We start from the raw sequence: 21,779 nt of genomic DNA, 5'->3' as shown, positions 1-21,779 counted from the left end.
TTATAAAAATACATACATATGGCAGAACCAGGACAGTGTTGTCCCAAGTCAGCTGTACTTTCAAAGCCAGTCTTTTCAGGACAGCATTACTCAGACTATATTATAACTACTGACAATACAATAATAGTTTCTATAAGTATGATTCACCCATTATCTGAATAATATTATACATATAATGCTTCCTTCTGATCCCATAATGTGTAGCTTAACGTGTTCTGGTCGTGGATCAGACTTAAAATTGACATTTCTTTCCAACCTCCATTGCTTGTATAATTTTCAAATTAATGACACACTTTTTGCTGGAATTCGTGTTAATATCTGTGGAGGAAGTCCTCGCTCCGACCCAGGATACTGAACACGGGTCAGAGATGGAGCATCAGCTATATATAACCATTTCACACCGCCGATGGGACCTGGGCCATCACCACTCACACAGAATGCTTGGAGATAACATCCCCAAGTGCTCCCGAGCCAGACAATCAGCAGCCTTATAGGCAAGACACAGGTCTTTCTTTCACATTGCAGCCGACCCGGGTCAGTGCTTTCATACCAAGCATGGACCTGTGTCGTGCCAGCTTCCCCTGGCAGTTACCCAACTTCTCGGCTCTGTGTTATAAGGGTAATATACCAGCAGTGTAAACTGCTTCTGGCACTGTATTCTGTGGAGACAGTACAGGTTCTGTATTTGGTATCTCTTGGGAGAGCTAGCTGTTTATAAGTTAAGGGTCTTGCACTTGGGTGGAGGAGGAAGAGCTACCTGGCTGATTCAGCCAGTAGCATATTCTTGTCTCAAAGGTGAAGCCATGGATGTATAATTACACACCTCCAATACAGTGTTTGTGTGTGAATGGCTTATTAAATCACTTATGGTTCCTGGTGGTTGGATGCCAGCGATCAAAAGGCCGACCGTAGCATCCCTAAAGAGGCAATCTCAACAGGGCTAGGTAAGTATACATACCCTACCCCCAATACCCACCTGACCCTAACCCTCTACCCCGGCAGTCTAACTAATCCTCCCCAGTGATGCCTAAACCTAACCCTTCCTACTCAGCAGCCTAAACCTAAGGATCCCTGGCATACTTATGGTCAGGATTCCGGTGTCGGCATTTCATCGGGTGTCAGAATACCGGTGTCCGTATTTCTGCAGCGGGGTACACTGGTATTCCACAGGGAATAACACCGGGGTGTAGAGTTGGATCTTGATCCGAGGCCCCAACAGGCTAAAGCTTTGACTGTTCTCAAGATGCACTGCACTGCCTCCTCTATATCCCCGCCTCCAGGCACTGGAGCACAGTTTGTAAGTTGGTGCCTGCAGTGCAGGCAGCTAACAGGGAGGGCTGCGTTAGGCAGCCCTGAAAAGAGCTTTTCTGAGAAGAAAGAAGACTTCAAGGGCCGCAGCATAGGCTCTAGCTGGTATATGTCATGCTGACATATCGTGCTGCGGCTCCCTCGCCTCCCCCAGCGGCACTGTATACTCCCGCGCCCTGGTTGCCGGGTACTTACAGCGGAGGCCCCCCGGTTTCATCAGGCACACATATACCGCCGCTGCTCTCCTAGATCACGTGGCCGCACATCTAGGGAGTAGGTAAGAGGGTCCCCCAGGTGGGACGCGCCGAAATTGCGATCCAGACATGGTCTCCGGAGACAGACCGTGCCGCTGGCATGGACACTGTGGCCATGCAGGGACCCCACTATATCCACCAGGGCAAGAGCACAGGTCGGATTTACTAAAATCTGTTTGACATGGACTCCATACTACCTGGTGGTGAAGTCCAGCAGAGGGGATAAGGCGCTGACCTGTAGCCCCTCCCCCAGGCGCCATCTACAGCAGATGTTCCCGTGCTGGAGCTGCATCTCTCTCTCTCTCACTCCCTGTCAGTGTTTGGGCGCCATTACACAGAGCTGTGCTGATTCTGGGACTGCTGGGCAAAGTCTCCTCTGTAAAGCCGCCTGCCTCAACAGCGCTGTGCATTTACAGGACACTTAAGTATTTTGCATGTCGTTTAGACAGTGTTAGTTAAGAACAATGCACTACTATATGAATATTTAGTTCAAGTATTCTGTTATATTTCTCTGACGTCCTAGTGGATGCTGGGAACTCCGTAAGGACCATGGGGAATAGCGGCTCCGCAGGAGACAGGGCACATCTAAAGAAAGCTTTAGGATCACCTGGTGTGCACTGGCTCCTCCCCCTATGACCCTCCTCCAAGCCTCAGTTAGATTTTCTGTGCCCGACGAGAAGGGTGCACACTAGGGGCTCTCCTGAGCTCTTTGTGAAAGTTTTAGTTTAGGTTTATTATTTTCAGTGAGACCTGCTGGCAACAGGCTCACTGCATCGAGGGACTAAGGGGAGAAGAAGCCAACTCACCTGCGTGCAGAGTGGATTGGGCTTCTTAGGCTACTGGACATTAGCTCCAGAGGGACGATCACAGGTTCAGCCTGGATGGGTCACCGGAGCCGCGCCGCCGGCCCCCTTACAGAGCCAGAAGAGCGAAGAGGTCCGGAAAAATCGGCGGCAGAAGACTTTCCTGTCTTCAGATAAAGGTAGGCGCACAGCACCGCAGCTGTGCGCCATTGCTCTCAGCACACTTCACACTCCGGTCACTGAGGGTGCAGGGCGCTGGGGGGGCAGCGCCCTGAGACGCAATAAATCGATAGAAAACCTTTTATGGCTAAAATAAATGCATCACATATAACTCCTGGGCTATATGGATGCATTTAACCCCTGCCAAAACATACAAGAAAACGGATGATAAGGACGCCGAGAAAGGGGCGGAGCCTATCTCAGCACACTGGCGCCATTTTCCCTCACAGCTCAGTTGGAGGGAAGCTCCCTGGCTCTCCCCTGCAGTCACTACACTACAGAAAGGGGTTAAAAAAGAGAGGGGGGCACAAATTAGGCGCAGTATAAACAATACAGCAGCTATAAAGGGAAAAACACTTATATAAGGTTATCCCTGTATATATATAGCGCTCTGGTGTGTGCTGGCAAACTCTCCCTCTGTCTCCCCAAAGGGCTAGTGGGGTCCTGTCCTCTATCAGAGCATTCCCTGTGTGTGTGCTGTGTGTCGGTACGTTTGTGTCGACATGTATGAGGAGAAAAATGATGAGGAGACGGAGTAGAGTGTCTGTAATAGTGTTGTCACCCCCTGGGGGGTCGACACCTGAGTGGATGTACTGTTGAAATTGCGTGACAGTGTCAGCTTTGTATAAAAGACAGTGGTTGACATGAGACAGCCGGCTACTCAGCTTGTGCATGTCCAGACGTCTCATACAGGGGCTCTAAAGCGCCCGTTACCTCAGATACAGACGCCGACACGGATACGGACTCCTGTGTCGACGGTGAAGAGACAACCGTGATTTCCAATAGGGCCACACATTGCATGATTGAGGCAATGGAAAAAGTTTACACTCTTCTGATAATATAAATACCACCAAAAAAAAGGGGGTATTATGTTTGGTGAGGAAAAACTTCCTGTAGTTTTCCTGAATCTGAGAAATAAAATGAGGTGTGTGATGATGCGTGGGTTTCCCCCCGATAACAATTGATAATTTCTAAAAAGTTATTGGCAGTATACCTTTTCCCGCCAGAGGTTAGGGTGCGTTGGGAAACACCCCCTAGGGGGGATAAGGCGCTCACACGCTTGTAAGAACAAGGGCTCTACCCTCTCTGGAGATGGCCGCCCTTAGGGATCCTGCTGATAGAAAGCAGGAGGGTATCCTAAAATGTATTTACACACATACTGGTGTTATACTGCGACCAGCAATCGCCTCAGCCTGGATGTGCTGGGTTGGCGTGGTCGGATTCCCTGACTGGAAATTTGATATCCTAGATAAGGACAGTATATTATTGCCTATAGAGCAATTAAAAGATGCATTTCTATATATGCATGATGCACAGCGGAATATTTGCCGACTGGCATCAAGTATAAGTGCGTTGTCCAATTATACCAGTAAAGTGGTCAGGTGATGCGGATTCCAAACGGCATTTGGAAGTATTGCCTTAACAAAAAAGGGGATGTACCCCAGGTCGCCTCTCAAAATAAGACGCCGTATTATCAGGCGCAGTCCTGGTTGGCAAGCGGACAAAAGGGTTCCTCTTTTCTGCTCGTGACAGAGGGAGAGGAAAATGGCTGCAGAGATCAGCCAGTTCCAAGGAACAGAAACTCTTTTCCGCCTCTGCCAAGCCCTCAGTATGACGCTAGGGCTTTACAAGTTCAGGCACGGTGGGGTCCCGTTCTCAATGAATTTCAGTGCGCAGTGGGCTCACTCGCAAGTAGACCCCTGGATCCTTCAGGTAATATTTCAGGGGTACAAATTGGAATTCGAGACGTATCCCCCTCGCCGTTTCCAAAGGTCTGTTTTACCGACGTCTCCCGCTGACAGGGAGGCAGTTTTGGAAACCATTCACAAGCTGTATTCCCAGCAGGTGATAATCAAGATACCCCTCCTGCAACAGGGAACGGGGTATTATTCCACACTATTGTGGTACCGAAGCCAGACGGCTCGGTGAGACCGAGTTTAAAATCTAAAATCTAAAATCTTTGAACACTTGCATACAGAGGTTCAAAATTGAGTCACTCAGAGCAGTGATTGCAAACCTGGAAGAAGGGGACTACATGATGTCTCGGGACATCAAGGATGCTTACCTTCATGTCAAAATTTACCCTTCTCACCAAGGGTATTTCAGGTTATGGTACAGAACTGTCACTATCGGTTCGGACGCTACCGTAGGGATGGTCCACGGCACCCCGGGTCTTTACCAAGGTAATGGCCGAAATGATAATCCCTTCGAAGGAAGGAAATTTTAGTTATCCCTTACTTGGACGATTCCCTGATAAGGGTAAGATCCAGGGAACACTTGGAAGTCGGTGTAGCACTATCTCAGGTAGTGTTGCGGCAGCACGATTGGATTCTCAATATTCCAAAATTGCAGCTGGTTCCGACGACTTGTCTTCTGTTCCTAGGGATGATCCTGGACACAGTCCAGAAAGAAGGTGTTTCTCCCGGAGGAGAAAGCCAGGGAGTTATCCGAGCTAGTCAGGAACCTCCTAAAACCGAACCAAGTCTCAGTGCATCAATGCACAAGGGTTCTGGGTAAAAATGGTGGCTTCCTACGAAGCAATCCCATTCGGCAGATTCCACGCAAGACTTTCCAGTGGAACCTACTGGACAAATGGTCCGGGTCGCATCTTCAGATGCTTCAGCGGATAACCCTGTCACCGGGGACAAGGGTATCCCTCCTGTGGTGGTTGCAGAGTGCTCATCTTCTAGAGGGCCGCAGATTCGGCATTCGGGACTGGGTCCTGGTGGCCACGGATGCCAGCCTGCGAGGCTGGGGAGCAGTCACACAGGGAAGGAATTTCCAGGGCTTATGGTCAAGCCTGGAGACATCTCTTCATATAAACATTCTGGACCTAAGGGCCATTTACAATGCCCTAAGTCAAGCGAAACCCCTGCTTCAGGGTCAGGCGGTATTGATCCAATAGGACAACATCACGTCAGTCGCCCACGTAAACAGACAGGGCGGCACGGGAAGCAGGGGGGCAATGGCAGAAGCTGCAAGGATTCTTCGCTGGGCGGAAGATCATGTGATAGCACTGTCAGCAGTGTTCATTCCGGGAGTGGACAACTGGGAAGCAGACTTCCTCAGCAGACACGATCTACACCCGGGAGAGTGGGGACTTCATCCAGAAGTCTTCCACATGATTGTGAACCGTTGGGAAAAACCAAAGGTGGATATGATGGCGTCCCGCCTCAACAAAAAACTGGACAGGTATTGCGCCAGGTCAAGAGACCCTCAGGCAATAGCTGTGGACGCTCTGGTAACACCGTGGGTGTTCCAGTCAGTGTATGTGTTCCCCCCTCTGCCTCTCATACCAAAAGTACTGAGAATTATACGGCAAAGGGGAGTAAGAACGATACTCGTGGCTCCGGATTGGCCAAGAAGAACTTGGTATCCGGAACTTCAAGAGATGCTCACGGACGAACCGTGGCCTCTACCTCTAAGAAAGGACCTGCTCCAGCAGGGGCCTTGTTTGTTCCAAGACTTACCGCGGCTGCGTTTGACAGCTTGGTGGTTGAACGCCGGATCCTGAAGGAAAAAGGCATTCCAGATGAAGTCATCCCTACCCTGGTCAAGGCCAGGAAGGACGTAACCGCAAAACATTATCACCGCATTTGGCGAAAATATGTTGCGTGGTGGGAGGCCAAGAAGGCCCCTACAGAGGAATTTCAACTGGGTCGTTTCCTCCATTTCCTGCAAACAGGACTGTCTATGGGCCTAAAATTAGGGTCCATTAAGGTTCAATTTTCGGCCCTGTCGATTTTCTTCCAAAAGGAACTGGCTTCAGTGCCTGATGTTCAGACATATTGTAAAAGGGGTACTGCATATACAGCCTCCTTTTGTGCCTCCAGTGGCACCTTGGGATCTCAATGTTGTGTTGAGTTTCCTAAAGTCACATTGGTTTGAACCACTCACCACTGTGGACTTAAAATATCTCACATGGAAGGTGACGATGCTGTTAGCCCTGGCTTCAGCCAGGCGTGTGTCAGAATTGGCGGCTTTATCATATAAAAGCCCTTATTTAATATTTCATTCTGACAGGTAGAAATTGAGGACAAGTCCTCAATTCTGCCCTAAGGTGGTTTCTGCATTTCACATGAAGCAACCTATTGTGGTACCTGCGGCTACTAAGGACTTGGAGGATTCCAAGTTGCTTGACGTGGTCAGGGCCCTGTAAATATGTTTCCAGGACGGCTGGAGTCAGAAAATCTGACTCGCTGTTTATCCTGTATGCACCCAACAAACTGGGTGCTCCTGCTTCTAAGCAGACGATTGCTCGTTGGATTTGTAGTACAATTCAGCTTGCACATTCTGTGGCAGGCCTGCCACAGCCAAAAATCTTAAAATGCCCACTCCACAAGGAAGGTGGGCTCATCTTGGGCAGCTGCCCGAGGGGTCTCGGCTTTACAACTTTGCCGAGCAGTTACTTGGTCAGGAGCAAATACGTTTGTAAAATTCTACAAATTTGATACTCTGGCTGAGGAGGACCTGGAGTTCTCTCATTCGGTGCTGCAGAGTCATCCGCACTCTCCCGCCCGTTTGGGAGCTTTGGTATAATCCCCATGGTCCTTACGGAGTTCCCAGCATCCACTAGGACGTCAGAGAAAATAAGAATTTACTTACCGATAATTCTATTTCTCGTAGTCCGTAGTGGATGCTGGGCGCCCATCCCAAGTGCGGATTGTCTGCAATACTGGTACATAATTATTGTTACCAAAAAATTCGGGTTATTGTTGTAGTGAGCCATCTTTTATAGAGGCTTCTCTATTATCATGCTGTTAACTGGGTTCAGATCACAAGTTGTACAGTGTGATTGGTGTGGCTGGTATGAGTCTTACCCGGGATTCAAAATCCTTCCTTATTGTGTACGCTCGTCCGGGCACAGTATCCTAACTGAGGCTTGGAGGTGGGTCATAGGGGGAGGAGCCAGTGCACACCAGGTGATCCTAAAGCTTTCTTTAGATGTGCCCTGTCTCCTGCGGAGCCGCTATTCCCCATGGTCCTTACGGAGTTCCCAGCATCCACTACGGACTACGAGAAATAGAATTATCGGTAAGTAAATTCTTATTATCCAGTGTTTACTGTGCATTGTTATATCTGTATACATACATAACTCTATGTAGTATTACCAGTGCAGTTTTTTTTTTTTAATTCTATAGTAATTTCTGCATTGTACTTGTGACTGTGTGTGCCAGTAGCTGCTGTGTGGTTCGTAGCTGCTGTGTGGTTCCTATTCCGTGTATCTCGCACACATTGCTATCCCTATATTCTGTACCCTGAGGGGGGCTAAGTGCGTCAGGGTCATCTATATGGTGTTTCACAGGATATACTATTTGGTATTTTTCTCTGTGTATTTTCAGTCACCCTATACCGCTTAATTCATCTGTGTTCTGCGTTTGCAGTCACCTTACACAGGGGGGTTTTGTCCGGTACTGTGTTTGTCTGGCTATATTGTACTACTACATCATAAGGCTACGTTTCCAATTAATGTCTGCTACACAGGGCGGGAATTCCGTGGATGCTCCTGCCTCATGCAGTGTTGACGCCATGGTTTTACCTGAGGAAAATATTTCAGCTGAGGGTCCAGGTACTGGGTGTTCTGCACCCCCTAGTCAGCCTGCAGCATCGGTGGCACACCAAAACTCACCTTGGCCTGCTTTCTCTAATATGCTGACTACGCTGGTAACAAGACTTACGCCCCCTGTGGGACCTCCTTTGCCATTACAGCCGCATATTGTCCCTGTAGTTAATCCGCTATGGGCGGATACTCTGTCAGCTTTGTTACAGCAATTAAATCAGTCCTTGGTTAAACGAACACCTAACCCTCGCTCTCCTAGGACCAAAGGGTCATCAAACGGGCAATTTCTTCCTCACAATCCACTCATGGTTCGGATACTTCATCCGATGAAGATGGGGAATATACTGATCCATGAGACACTGATGCAGCTGCTTCTGATGAGGAATCTATAACACAGGTTTATGTACCTGACCTAGAGGAGGCTATCACACTGATTCTTCAGATTGATGACCCTCCAGATACGTCTAAGAAACCTGATAAGTTCAAACGTCAGAAGGTTACTAAATTAGTTTTACCACTTTCTGAACATTTAGTTGACATATGTCCGGAATCCTGGGAGTCTCCAGGAAAGAAATTCTCCCTGTCTAAATAGATGCTAGCTCGGTATTCCCTTGCTGCAGAGTTAAGTAAAAATTGGGAAACGCCACCTCCGGTGCACTCACATGTCGCATGTCTTGTCTTCTACTCTGCCTGTCACTACCGTCACCTCTCTGAACCGACGGATAAGCGTGTGGAGGGTTGTTTGAAGTCTATTTACACTCTTGCAGGTGTTGTACATAGACCCACTATAACAGTTTCTTGGGCTGCAAAATCGAACCCTGGGTTCAAGAAGTTGAGGCGGAGCTACATCTGTATTTTTCTGATAATGCTAGAAAGTGTCTTTCATATATTACCACAGCCTCTCATTACATTCAGGAGGCGGCTTCTGATGCTGGCGGCCAAAGCATCTACTACGTCCATTCTGGCTTGCTGGATTCTGTGGTTGCGGTCCTGGTCTGTGGATCTGGACTCCAAAAAGACCTTTGAGGTGAGCCCTTTTGGCGTCTGTTAAAACTGCATGTCTGCCGAGTACTAATCCTTTGGCTCCGAAGGCTAAGCGTACCGCCTTTCGTTTCTTTCACCCTCCAAGTAAAGCAAAGGGTCAGGCATACCCAAAACAGGCTCGCACTTCCAAAACCTCTAAGCCCAAACCTAAACGTTCCTGGGCTGCCCGTCAGCCTGCTCCCAAACCAGACAAGCTTGCTGCATGATGGGGCGGGCCTCCCTCCGACTTCTGCGGTTCGCCCAGGTATCTTTACAGACCACTTCGGATGCCTGGGTGAGAGAAGTTGTTGTTGCTCACGGATACGCCATCTCTTTCGAGAAACGTCCCCCTCGCCAGTTTTGCTTGACAAATATCCCTTCGGATCCGTTGAAAGTAAAAACTCTACATTTGGTGGTACAACCCCTCCTGGACACAGGAGTGATAGTGCCGGTGCCCCTGGCTCAGGCAGGCGGTACTATTCAAAACTGTTCCTAGTTCTGAAACTGAATGGATCCTCCCAGCCCATTCTCAACCTCAAGTCTTTAAACAAATTTGTGACTGTGTCCAAATTTCGTATGGAAACTCTTCGCTCTATTGTTCTGGCTTTGGAGCCCAAGGACTATATGGTATCCCTGGACATACAGGATGCTTACCTGCATTTACCTATTGCCATGTCGCATCAGCAGTATCTGCGGTTTGCTATTGGCAACCTACATTATCAATTCCAGGCCTTGCTTTTTGGACTGACCACGGCTCCGCAAATCTTCATCAAGGTCATGACGGCCCTTCTCCGCCGTCAGGGTATCAGGATCCTGCCGTATCTGGACGACTTGTTGATCCTGGCGAACTCCCCAGAGGTACTACTGTCATATGGAACTGACGATCCAATTCCTGCAAGTCCACGGGTGGCTCATCAACTGGAAGAAATCCTCACTGGTCCCTGCTCAGAGCATGGTGCACTTGGGGGCATTACTGGAGAGACAACGGTTGTTCTGGTCTCCGGAGAAGGTCCTGAAACTTCAGGACAAGATAAGATGCTTCCTATCTCGTCCACGTGTGTCGATATACTCGGCGATGCATGTACTAGGCCTCACGGTGTCTGCTTTCGACATGGCAGTGTACGCTTAATTTCATTCTCGCCCTCTGCAGCGAGTAATCCTTTCCAAGTGGGACGGCCTGCCTCACCAGATCAGGTCTCGCATGATTTCCTTGACTCCGGAAGTTTGTCTGTCTCTGAGCTGGTGGCTCCAGGACCAACGATTGAGCAGGGGGTCGTCCCTTCTGGATCTCCAACTGGGTCCTCCTAATGACGGATGCCAGTCTGCAGGGTTAGGGCGCGGTGTTGGAGCAACACTCTCTTCAGGGTCGGTGGACCAGGGAGGAATCTCTCCTTCCGATAAACATTCTGGAATTCATGGTGGCGTACATAAATCATCAAGGCGGCACTGGAAGCCGCATGGTAATGATAGAAGTGTCAAAGATTCTTCTATGGGCAGAACGCCATCTGCCAGCCATATCGGCAGTGTTCATTCCGCTTCCTCAGTCATCAGGACGTACACTCCGGAGAGTGGAGCCTTCATCTGGAAGTCTTTCAACTCCTAGTGGACAAGTGGGGCCTACCAGATGGCGTCTCAACACAATCACAAGGTTCCAGTCTTCGGAGCAAGTACAAGGGATCCTCAAGCAGCGTTCATGGACGCTCTGGCAATTCCATGGAACCTTTCGGCTGCCGTATGTGTTCCTTCCGGTGTCTCTCCTGCCCAGGGTAATAAGAAAGTTCAAGCAAGAAGGAGGATTACTACGTCTAATTGCTCCAGCTTGACCCAGACGGCATTGGTTCTCAGACCTGCAGGGTCTCTCGATAGAGCGTCCTCTTCTACTTCCTCCGCAACGCCCAGACCTCCTCGTTCAGGGCCCTTGTGTCTACCAGGATCTGGCCTGACTGGCTTTGACGGCGTGGCTCTTGAAGCTTCAGTTCTGAGGGCCAAAGGATTTTCTTAAGTGGTCATTCAAACTATGTTGAAACCGGCTTCGGCTCGAATTTATTATAGGGTCTGGAATTCTTACTTCACCTGGTGTGCGGCTAAGAATTATGATGCGTACAAGTTCAGTACTGCCAAACTTTTGGCTTTTCTGCAACAGGACCTGGACTTAGGCTTTCGTCTGGCCACCCTCCTTTCAGCCTTGTCTGTATGGTTTCAGAGAAAAATTGCGACTCTGCCTGACATGTATACTTTCACTCAGGGGATTTGTCGGTTGTTCTGGATGCCCTGCAAGAGTCTCTGATTGTACCTCTTGACTCTGTGGACCTTAAATGGCTTACACTTAAGGTATTATTTTTGCTGGCTATTGCCTCTGCTAGAAGGGTTTCAGAATTGGGTGCCTTATCCTGTCAGTCACCCTTTCTGATTTTTCACCATGACCGTGCGGTTCTTAGAACTCGCCCTGGTTATCTGCCTAAGGTGGGGTCGTCTTTCCACCTTAACCAAGAGATTGTGGTTCCGGCCTTTATCTCTCCTGGTTTGTCCTCCAAAGAACAGTCTTTGGATGTGGTACGGGCTGTATCTGTGAAGAGAACCGCCTCTCTTAGGAGATCTGATTATCTCTTTGTCCTTTTTGGTTTTCACAAACGTGGCTGGCCTGCGAATAAGCAGACCTTGGCCGGATGGATTAGAATGGTGATTGCACAAGCTTATGTACAGGCTGGACTTCCAGCTCCTGCTACTATCAAGGCCCATTCTACTCAGTCTGTTGGATCTTCTTGGGCGGCCCGCCGTGGCGCGTCCCTAGACCAATTGTGCAAGGCGGCTACGTGGTCCTCGGTGAACACGTTCATCAGGTTCTATGCCTTTGATACTTCCGCCTCCCAGGATGCTTCCTTTTGACACCAGGTTCTTGTGTCAGCTACAGTGCGTCCCCTCCCATGGGGAACTGCTTTAGGACATCCCCAATGTTATTCCCTGTGGAATACCAGTGTACCCGCAGCAGAAAAGGAGATTTATGGTAAGACTTACCATGGTTAAATCTCTTTCTGCGAGGTACACTGGTTTCCATAGGGCGCCCACCCTGACGCACTTGGCTTCTTTGGGTTTGTATGGCATTAGCCGCTGGTACCTTCTCCTGTCATGAGAATGTGGTTATCGGCTACTAACTACTGTCGTCTTTGACCTGCTGCTGCATTGGACTGGTTAACAAAACTGAGCTCCAGTGCCTGGAGGCGGGGATATAGAGGAGGCTGTGCAGTGCATCTTGGGGACAGTCAAAGCTTTAGCCTGTTGGTGCCTTGGATCAAGATCCAATTCTACACCCCGATGTTATTCCCTGTGGAAACCAGTGTACCTCGCAGAAAGAGATTTAACAAAGTTCTTACCATAAAGCTCCTTTTTGGTCACGTGTCGGGATTCTGGTGCCAGAATTCTGAATGCCGGCATCCTGCCCACATCCCTTTTAAAGCTACACCATGCTACCAGAAGAAAGCCCACTTTCTTTTAAGAAATCAAAGTAACATACATTTTAGATACATTTCTGGTTAGACAAACCTGCTCAAACCTGAAATTGCGTCAGTCATGAATTGAGAGGAACTCAGTCATAAATTGGTTAACAGAACTGTTAATATGAGGAATATGCATAGCTGTAGTACATGCAATCTCTGGAATACCATCTTTGATAGCAATTAGATGGTGTAATTACATGAGACAGAATAAAGTCTGAGTTATTTTTTCCCCCCTCTGTTATATAACATTGTTCTAGTTTTGATTGTTTTTGTACATGTTTACATGATCTTCTATGTCCTTGGGTGTTAGTCACTCCATAAAACCGTCAATAATATGAGTTTTCTTGTTTTCGGGGGGGGGGGGGGGGGGCTGCAATTCTATCTAATTGATATTAGTGGTGATACAATAGGAAGGCACTTTCATGTGAATCATTGCAGTGTTCTGTTAAATGTTGATGCATGGTGAAGAAGGGTTGTACACGAAGAGGTAGAGCTATGCCCTCTGTGCAGTAATATATATATATATATATATATGTGTGTATGTGTGTGTGTATATATATATATATATATATATATATATATATGTGTGTGTATATATATATATGTATGTATGTATGTATGTATGTATGTATGTATGTATATAGCGGATGGCCCAGAGAGAGCACCCTGGCCAGGTATTTGTAAGCAATCCAAGGAGTGCCGGCTTGTGGAGGTTGATTTATATATATATATATATATATATATATATATATATATATATATATATAATCTGCTGTGTATGTATAAATGCTTCACAGTACATCATTCTTTTATTGTCCTGTGTTTTATCCCAGCTTTTCTCGCTCAGCGCTTTGGATAGGAACCACTTCGTTCATGATTCTAGTATTGCCAGTAGTGTTTGAGACGGAGAAATTGCAGATGGAACAACAGCAGCAGTTACAACAGAGACAGGTAAGAGACTTATCTAAAATACAAGCAAGAGACTTCATTTATGTTTTAATACCTACATAAATAAACTGGCGTTTAATTTACCAGGAGTTTCTCATTTGTAGGGTGGCTTTAGAACGCAATTTTCACAATTTTTAAAAACTTTTTTTTACATCTTGGGTTCAAAACTAATTTATTCAGCACATTTTTCTGCAGCGGGGTACATTGGTTTCCACAGGGAAAACATCGGGGTGTAGAGTTGGATCTTGATCCAGGCACCAACAGGCTAAAGCTTTAGACTGTCCCAGGATGCATTGGGCCTTCCTCTATAACCCCGCCTCCAGGCACTGTGAGCCCAGTTTCGAGTTGGTGCCTGTAGAAGCAGGTCACTTAATAGGGGGCCCTGAAAACACTTTTAGAAGACTTCAAGGGACACAGCACTTACATATCAGGGTGACATTCTGTGCTGCGTCTCCGTCACCTCCCAAGTGACGTCTCATACTCTCATACCGCTGGCTCTGCTCTTGGGTTCTTGCGGCGGAGACGCTCCGGCTCTATGCACACTGTCGCAGAAATGTCCCCCAGGCGGGACCCACCATTAAATCGCGTTCCGGTCGCAGTCTAAGGAGACGGACTGCGACGCTGGCGTGAACACTGTAACAGAGCAGGGACCCCACTATATCCACCAAGGCATAGGAGTACGGTCGGATATATTAATATCCACTTTATTAAGACTCCATAGTACCAGGTGGTGAGGACCAGCATAGGGGAGAAGGCGCTTGACTTGTAGCCCCTCCCCCAGCTCCGGTGTTCCCGCTCTGGAGCTGCCTCACACTCTCCCTTGCTCCCTGACTGAGATGCTGAGCGCCATCTTCTATGATTAGCTGCGACTGGTCTCCGGGACTGCAGGGCAAGGTCTCCTCTGTAAATCCGCCGGTACATCTGCGCCATGATTTTACAGACACTTAAGTATTCTACATGTCAATATTAAGACAGCGTTAGTAAAGAACAAGTGTACATGTGCCAGAATATATTGTACGAGTATCCTGATATATACATCCAGTCTCGGGCCGCGCATTGTGTTTTATATCGATATCTATATACATACACATACACACACACACACACACACACACACACACACACACACACACACACACACACACACACACACACTAGTCCAGTGCAGTTTTATGGTCTTACTAAAATAATTATCTGCATTGTGACTGTGTGTGCCTGTATCTGCTGTTTGGATTTCACTTTCAGTCAGGGTCTCATATATAGTGCTGCACAATATTTACCGTGAAGTGTATTCTATTGTGTACTCTGTCACAAACTTCCTGATTTATTCGCTGGTGCTGTGTACGCAGTCACATAGTACCGGATTAAGACGCTGGTGTTGTGTACTGTGTACACGGTTACATACTAGGGGATTTATTCACGGGTAGTGTACTCTGTCTGGCTGTATTGTACTCATACGCTCTGCGGTTACATTCACTAAAATGTCTAACACAAAGGGAGGGAAATCCATGGACGCTCCTGTATCATGCAGCGCATGCGCCAGGGATTTACCTGAGGGGGAAGCTTTAATAGATGGTCTGTGTAATATGTGCCATACATCTCCCAGTCAGTCCACAGCTCCTGTAACCAATCAGGAGCCACCTTTGGTGGCGTTCTCATCTATGCTCAATACGCTTGTGACATGCCTTACGCCCCCTATCGGACCTCCTGTGCCATTGCAGCCACATATTGTCCCTATGGTAAATCCGCCTTACGCAGATAATTTGTCTACCCAGTTGCAGCAATTTAATCAATCTTTGGTTAGATATAAACCTACCCCAACTCACTCATGTCAGTGGGTCATCTAAGCGGGCAACTTCCTCCTCACAATCCACTAATCTCTTGGAAGATTCTTCTGATGAGGATGGGGAGTATACTGATCCGTCAGACACTAATACAGCTGCTTCTGACGTGGAATCTACAATTCAGGTTGATGTCCCTGACCTAGTGTTGCTATTAAGCAAATTCTACAAATAGATGATGATCTGGATCCCATTACTGTGTCTAAGAAACCTGATAGGTTTAAACGTCTGAAGGTAACTAAAATATTATTACCGCATTCTGACCATTTAGTAGACATACGTCAAGAACCTTGGTCTTTGCCAGGAAAGAAATTCTCCCTATCTAAAAAGATGGTCGCTCGTTATCCTCTCCCTTCTGAGTTGTGTAACAAATGGGAAAATTCATCACCGGTGGATTCCCATGTCACCCTTTCTCATGGTGTCATCTACTCTGCCTGTCACTACTGTCACCTCGCTGAAGGAACCGACAGATAAGCATGTGGAGGTTTGCCTGAAGTCTATTTACTCCCTTACAGGTGCTATACATAGACCCACTATAGCAGCCTCCCGGGCTGCAAAAGCAATTGAAGCATGGGTTCAGGCATTAGAGGAGGAGCTGCCTCAGGATATATCTGACGTTGCCAGATAGTACCTGTCTCACATTACCACCGCCGCCTATTACATTCAGGAGTCGTCCTCTGAGGCAGGTGTGCTAGCGGCCAAGGCACCAACTACGTCCATCCTGGCCCGCCGTATTCTGTGGTTGAGGTCGTGGAAGGTGGACTCCAAAAAGGCCTTGGCAGTACTCCCTTTTAAAGGAGGCACCCTATTTGGGGAAGAGCTCAATAAGATTGTGACTAACTTAGTGGCTGCTAAGACTGCATTTCTCCCGAATACTAATCCTTCTGCACAGAAGGCAAAAGGTACCACTTTTCGCTCCTTTCGGCCTCAAGGGAAAGCAAAAGGTCAGGCATTCCCGAGGCAATCTCGTGCTCCCAAAACCACCAAGCCCAAGGGAAAACAATCCTGGGCTGCCCGTCAGCCTGCTTCCAAACAAGTCAAGCCTGCTGCATGACGGGGCGGGCCCCAGGGTGGGAGGCCGACTTCTGCGATTCACCCAGGTCTGGTTAAAGACCACTTCAGACGCATGGGTGCGAGAAGTTGTCTCTCACGGGTACGCAGTCTCTTTCAAGGGACGTCCCCCTCGCCAGTTGTGCACAACGGTTATCCCTTCTGATCCATTGAAGGCGCAAGCTCTACGTCTGGTTGTGCGTTCACTCCTGGATACAGGCGTGGCAGTGCCGGTACCTCTGTCCCAGAGGGACAGAGAACACTACTCGACCCTGTTTCTAGTCCCGAAACCCAGTGGGTCTTTCCGGCCTATACTCAACCTCAAATCACTGAACAAGTTTGTGAGTGTGTCCAAGTTCCTTATGGAAACACTGCGCTCAGTTGTACTGGCCATGGAACCTGGGGATTACATGGTATCCCTGGACATACAAGATGCTTGCCTGCATATACCTATTGCCATTTCGCATCAGCAATATCTGCGGTTTGCTATTGGCAACCTTCACTATCGATTCCAGGCTCTGCCGTTTGGACTGGCCACGGCCCCTCGGATCTTCACCAAGGTTACGGCCGTGATGACGGCCCATCTCCGTCGCCAGGGAGTCAGGATCCTGCCGTATCTGGACGACTTGCTGATTCTGCAACACGTTGTAGTTGAAACCGCACAGGACTTTTTAAGAATAATTGAATGGTAATTTGTAAACCAACATATTGGCTGTTGCTCCCACTTTAATTACTAACAACTCTTGGTTGGTGGTGCTCCCAGATATCTTGTCCAAATAGACTCAGTGCAAAAGAGTTTTTTCGCAGAAGAATACAAAAAAAAGGGGGAAAGGGGACTACAATGCCTTTTCTGGGGCACACTTATAAGATTATAAATTTACTACATAGTTAAAATTTTACTTTTAATACATATTTATAAAATCATGAGTATAACAATTACAGCACCATGTTTTATGGCATAACCCTGCTGTTCTAAAATGATGTGTATATATAATGATGTTTATCCTAAAATAAACAGCTCTAGCGAAAATATTAATTAACCATGTATATTAGTCAGACGGTATCCGGAGACTTCAAATTTCTCTATAGATAGGGTTAATTACAATGGTCTGATCGTCCTTTTCATCACCTCTCACCATGAAATCAAAAAAGAAGCAGCAGCAATATACTCAAAAGTAATTTTTGTTGGTGTTTGTACGTACTCCCCTTTTCTAATTGTTTTACTCAAAGGTAAACCTTCTACTTTGCTGCTCACCAATCAGTCGTGTGGGCAAGCAACCTACAAACATATATTAGATATATTAGAGTGTATGTTGCCACTATCTTAGTGTATGGTAAATCACCTCCGTATTTTTAATAAGCCATAAGAAGGCCGAAATATGTAATAACATCCATAAAAGATATGTGTAACTATTAGATTTTGAACCACCTGGTTCTAATTACATAGGCGGAAGCCCACCATTCAGTTGTGTGGGCGCCCACCTAACCTGCAGATAGTAACTGATCTGATCTTATATTAACCCCTCTTAATGAACCTTAATATTTAAGGTATGTGATAAACAATACAATTAGTCTCAGATTCTATGGGGCACTATAAATCCCAAATCACCTATAGATGTCCTCTTTCAGTATATTCAGTCTATAAATGCAAATGCACGAAAATGGTACAGAGAGATTTAAAAATCACTTGAAAAAAATCTCTACCAGTGTGTTTAATCTATACAATCACACAGAGAGATTGTTGGAAAGCCCTAATTCAAATAAGGTGTTAAAGATTAGATCCTCATTGGGGAAAATCTAGTGAGACAGAGTGTACGGAGATGGGTAATCTTCTGCTGTCCTGTATCTGTTAAAAAACATCGAATCCAGGATGAGAGAGACACCCAAAACTCCAATCTTCCCCTGAAAAGTAAAGAGAGGAACTAGCTTCTACTTTTTCTATATAGCTGCACATGGAACCCTGATGCTCTTAATTGCAGTGCAGGGTATCCCGGCTGCAGAAATGAGAGAGCCTGTTCCTATTGAAAATAGATAAAGCACATAGGACAAGAGAAAATCAGTTATCACTAATTACATTTACTTATTACCACCAAAATCTCTGTGTTATGAGCACTAAATTGCGGAGATGTGAAACACAAACCTCGGCACCCGTCATTCAATGAGACGGATCCGGAAAAAATCAACAAAACACACAAAAAGCAAAGAGAAATCTAATTGCTACTGTCTGCATTGGCTAATTACCACCAATATCCATCTGAATAGTGAGCGCGGAGGTGCAGTGATGTGAAGCACGATCCCCGGCGTCCGTCACCCAGTGAGACGGACCGGAACCGACGTGACGTACGTTTCGCTTTGTACAGCTTGATCACAGTTGCCTGTGACCAAGCTGTACAAAGCGAAACGTACATCACGTCATTTCCGATGCGGGTCCGTCTCACTGGGTGACGGACGCCGGGGATCGTGCCTCACATCACTGCACCTCAGCGCTCACTATTCAGATGGATATTGGTGGTAATTAGCCAGTGCAGACAGTAGCAATTAGATTTCTCTTTGCTTTTTGTGTGTTTTGTTTATTTTTTCCGGATCCGTCTCATTGAATGACGGGTGCCGAGGTTTGTGTTTTACATCACCGCAATTTAGTGCTCATAACACAGAGAGATTTTGGTGGTAATAAGTAAATGTAATTAGTGATAACTGATTTTCTCTTGTCCTATGTGCTTTATCTATTTTCAATAGGAACGGGCTCTCTCATTTCTGCAGCCGGGATACCCTGCACTGCAACTCTTTGATGCTTGGCAGAAAAAATTCTATTTACTTCTGCAAAACAAAGCAGTAACACAGCTGCTGAATATAGTGCTAACTGGATACAGACTTCTGATTTTCAACAAAGTATTGAATATTTGCTACAGGAAACTCTGTGGCAATCATTTGTTATAGTATCCACACCTGCTACATATTTAAGTGGATACAAAGTATATAATAAGCATAACTGCAGTATGCTGTTTAAAGAATTTACTGAGAAAAGTCTGTTTGTGCTAATGTGTGTATATTAATTGTATTTATTATTGGGCCATTGAGAAACTAATTGTTTTATGTCTATGTAAAAACTAGCTATGTTACAGAGAGATAATAACTTTTATTTTGTTTAGAGTAAACCAGTGTTAAATAAAAGGATTTAAGTTTTAATATGCCAGCGCTATCTGTATTCTGTTTGGATGGTTATTTAGACTTCCTACAAGCCCACGGGTGGCTCATCAACTAGAAGAAGTCCTCGCTGGTCCCTGCTTGGAGCATGGTGCACCTGGGGGCACTGCTGGACACACACAGTCAACAGCTGTTTCTGTCTCCAAAGAAGGTCCTGAAACTTCAGGATAGGATCAGATGCTTCCTCTCTCGCCCAAGAGTGTCGATACACTCGGCGATGCAAGTACTAGGCCTCATGGTGTCGGCGTTCGACATGGTAGAGTACGCTCAGTTTCATTCCCGCCCTCTGCAGAGGTTAATCCTTTCCAAGTGGGACGGCCTACCTCATCGGATCAGGTCTCACATGATCTCCTTGACACCGGAGGTTCGTCTGTCGCTGACCTGGTGGCTACAGGACCAGCGGTTGAGCAAGGGCCGTCCCTTCTGGATCCCCAACTGGGTCCTACTGACTACAGGCGCTAGTCTGAGGGGATGGGGCGCAGTGTTGGAGCAACACACTTTACAGGGTTGGTGGACCATTGAGGAATCACTCCTACCGATAAACATTCTGGAATTGCAGGCAGTGTTCAATGCTTTGTCTCTCGCCCTGCCTCTGATACAGAACAGGCCTGTTCAAGTACGGTCAGACAACGCCTCCACTGTGGCGTACATAAACCATCAAGGCAACACTTGAAGCCACATGGCAATGTTGGAAGTGTCCAAAATGTTCAGGTCTGGTTAAAGACCACTTCAGATGCTTGGGTACGGGAAATTGTCTCTCTCACGGGTACGCTGTCTCCTTTAAGAGACGTCCCCCCTCACCAGTTCTGCACTACGGTACTCCCTTCAGATCCTTTGAAGGCGCAGGCTCTACAAACGGTGGTAGGTTCCCTCCTGAGTACAGGAGTGGATGTGTCGGTACCTCAGTACCAGTGTGGCAGAGGCTATTTTTCGACCCTGTTGCTTGTGCAGAAACCCAATGGGTCGTGTCGGCCTATACTCGACCTCAAGTCACTGAACAAATTTGTGAGTGTCGCCAAGTTTCGTATGGAAACATTGCGCTCTATTGTGCTGGCGATGGAACCCGGAGATTACATGGTATTCCTGGATATACAGGATGCTTATCTGCATTTTCCTATTGCCATATCGCATCAGTAGTTCCCGCGGTTTGCTATTGGCGACAGTCATTACTAATTCCAGGCTCTGCCGTTTGGACTGGCCACGGCTCCTCTGATCTTCACCAAGGTTATGGCCATGATAACGGCACACCTCCATCGCCAGGGAGTCAGAATCCTGCCATACTTGAACGACCTGCTGATTCTGGCGAGTTCCCACAATGCCCTCCTCAGTCATCCTACAATTGACGGTGAGTTGCTTACAAGCCCATGGATGACTGATCAATTGGAAGAAGTCCTCGCTGGTCCCAGCTCAGAGCATGGTGCACCTAGGGGCGCTTCTGGACACACACAGCCAGAGACTGTTCCTGTCTCCAGACAAGATCCTGAATATCCAGGACATAAGACACTTCATTTGTCACCACAGAGTGTCGATTCACTCGGTGATGCAGGTACTTGACCTGATGGTGTGAACTTTCAACATGGTAGAGTACGCTCAATTTCATTCCCACCCTCTGCAACGATTAATTCTTGCCAAGTGGGACGGCCTGCCTCATCGGATCATATCCCAAATGATCTTGTTGACTCCGAAGGTTTGTTTATTGCTGACCTGGTGGCTCCAGGACCAGCAATTAAACAGGTACCATCCCTTCTGGTTCCCTGACTGGGTCCTCCTGACGATGGATGCCAGTTTGAGGGGATGGGGAGCGGTGTTGGAGCAACACTCTTCAGGGTTGGTGGACCAAGGAAGAATCACTCATCCCAATATACATCCTAGAGCTGAGGGCGGTGTTCAATGCATTATCACTCGCCCTGCTTCTGGTACGGAACAGAACAGTTCAAGTCTGGTCAGACAACGCCATGACAGTGGCATACATAAACCATTAAGGCGGCACTTGAAGCCGCATGGCTATGAAGGAAGTGTCAAAACTCCTTTGTTGGGCAGAACGCCATCTGCCAAGTATATCGGCAGTGTTCTTT

General features: G+C 47.2%; 1 protein-coding gene across 1 annotated transcript in view; it reads left to right on the top strand.

Moving 5' to 3' along the window:
* TOMM22 (translocase of outer mitochondrial membrane 22) overlaps positions 1 to 21,779 on the top strand; it is a 57,549-nt gene that overhangs the window by 8,431 nt on the left and 27,339 nt on the right. The window contains exon 3 of the mRNA XM_063940474.1: positions 13,495 to 13,612. Coding sequence (XP_063796544.1) covers positions 13,495 to 13,612 — 118 coding nt within the window. The remainder of the gene's footprint in view (positions 1 to 13,494; positions 13,613 to 21,779) is intronic.

The sequence above is a fragment of the Pseudophryne corroboree genome, chromosome 9, assembly GCF_028390025.1.
Source record: "Pseudophryne corroboree isolate aPseCor3 chromosome 9, aPseCor3.hap2, whole genome shotgun sequence".
NCBI lineage: Eukaryota > Metazoa > Chordata > Amphibia > Anura > Myobatrachidae > Pseudophryne > Pseudophryne corroboree.
This window is presented reverse-complemented; position numbering and strand designations above follow the sequence as displayed.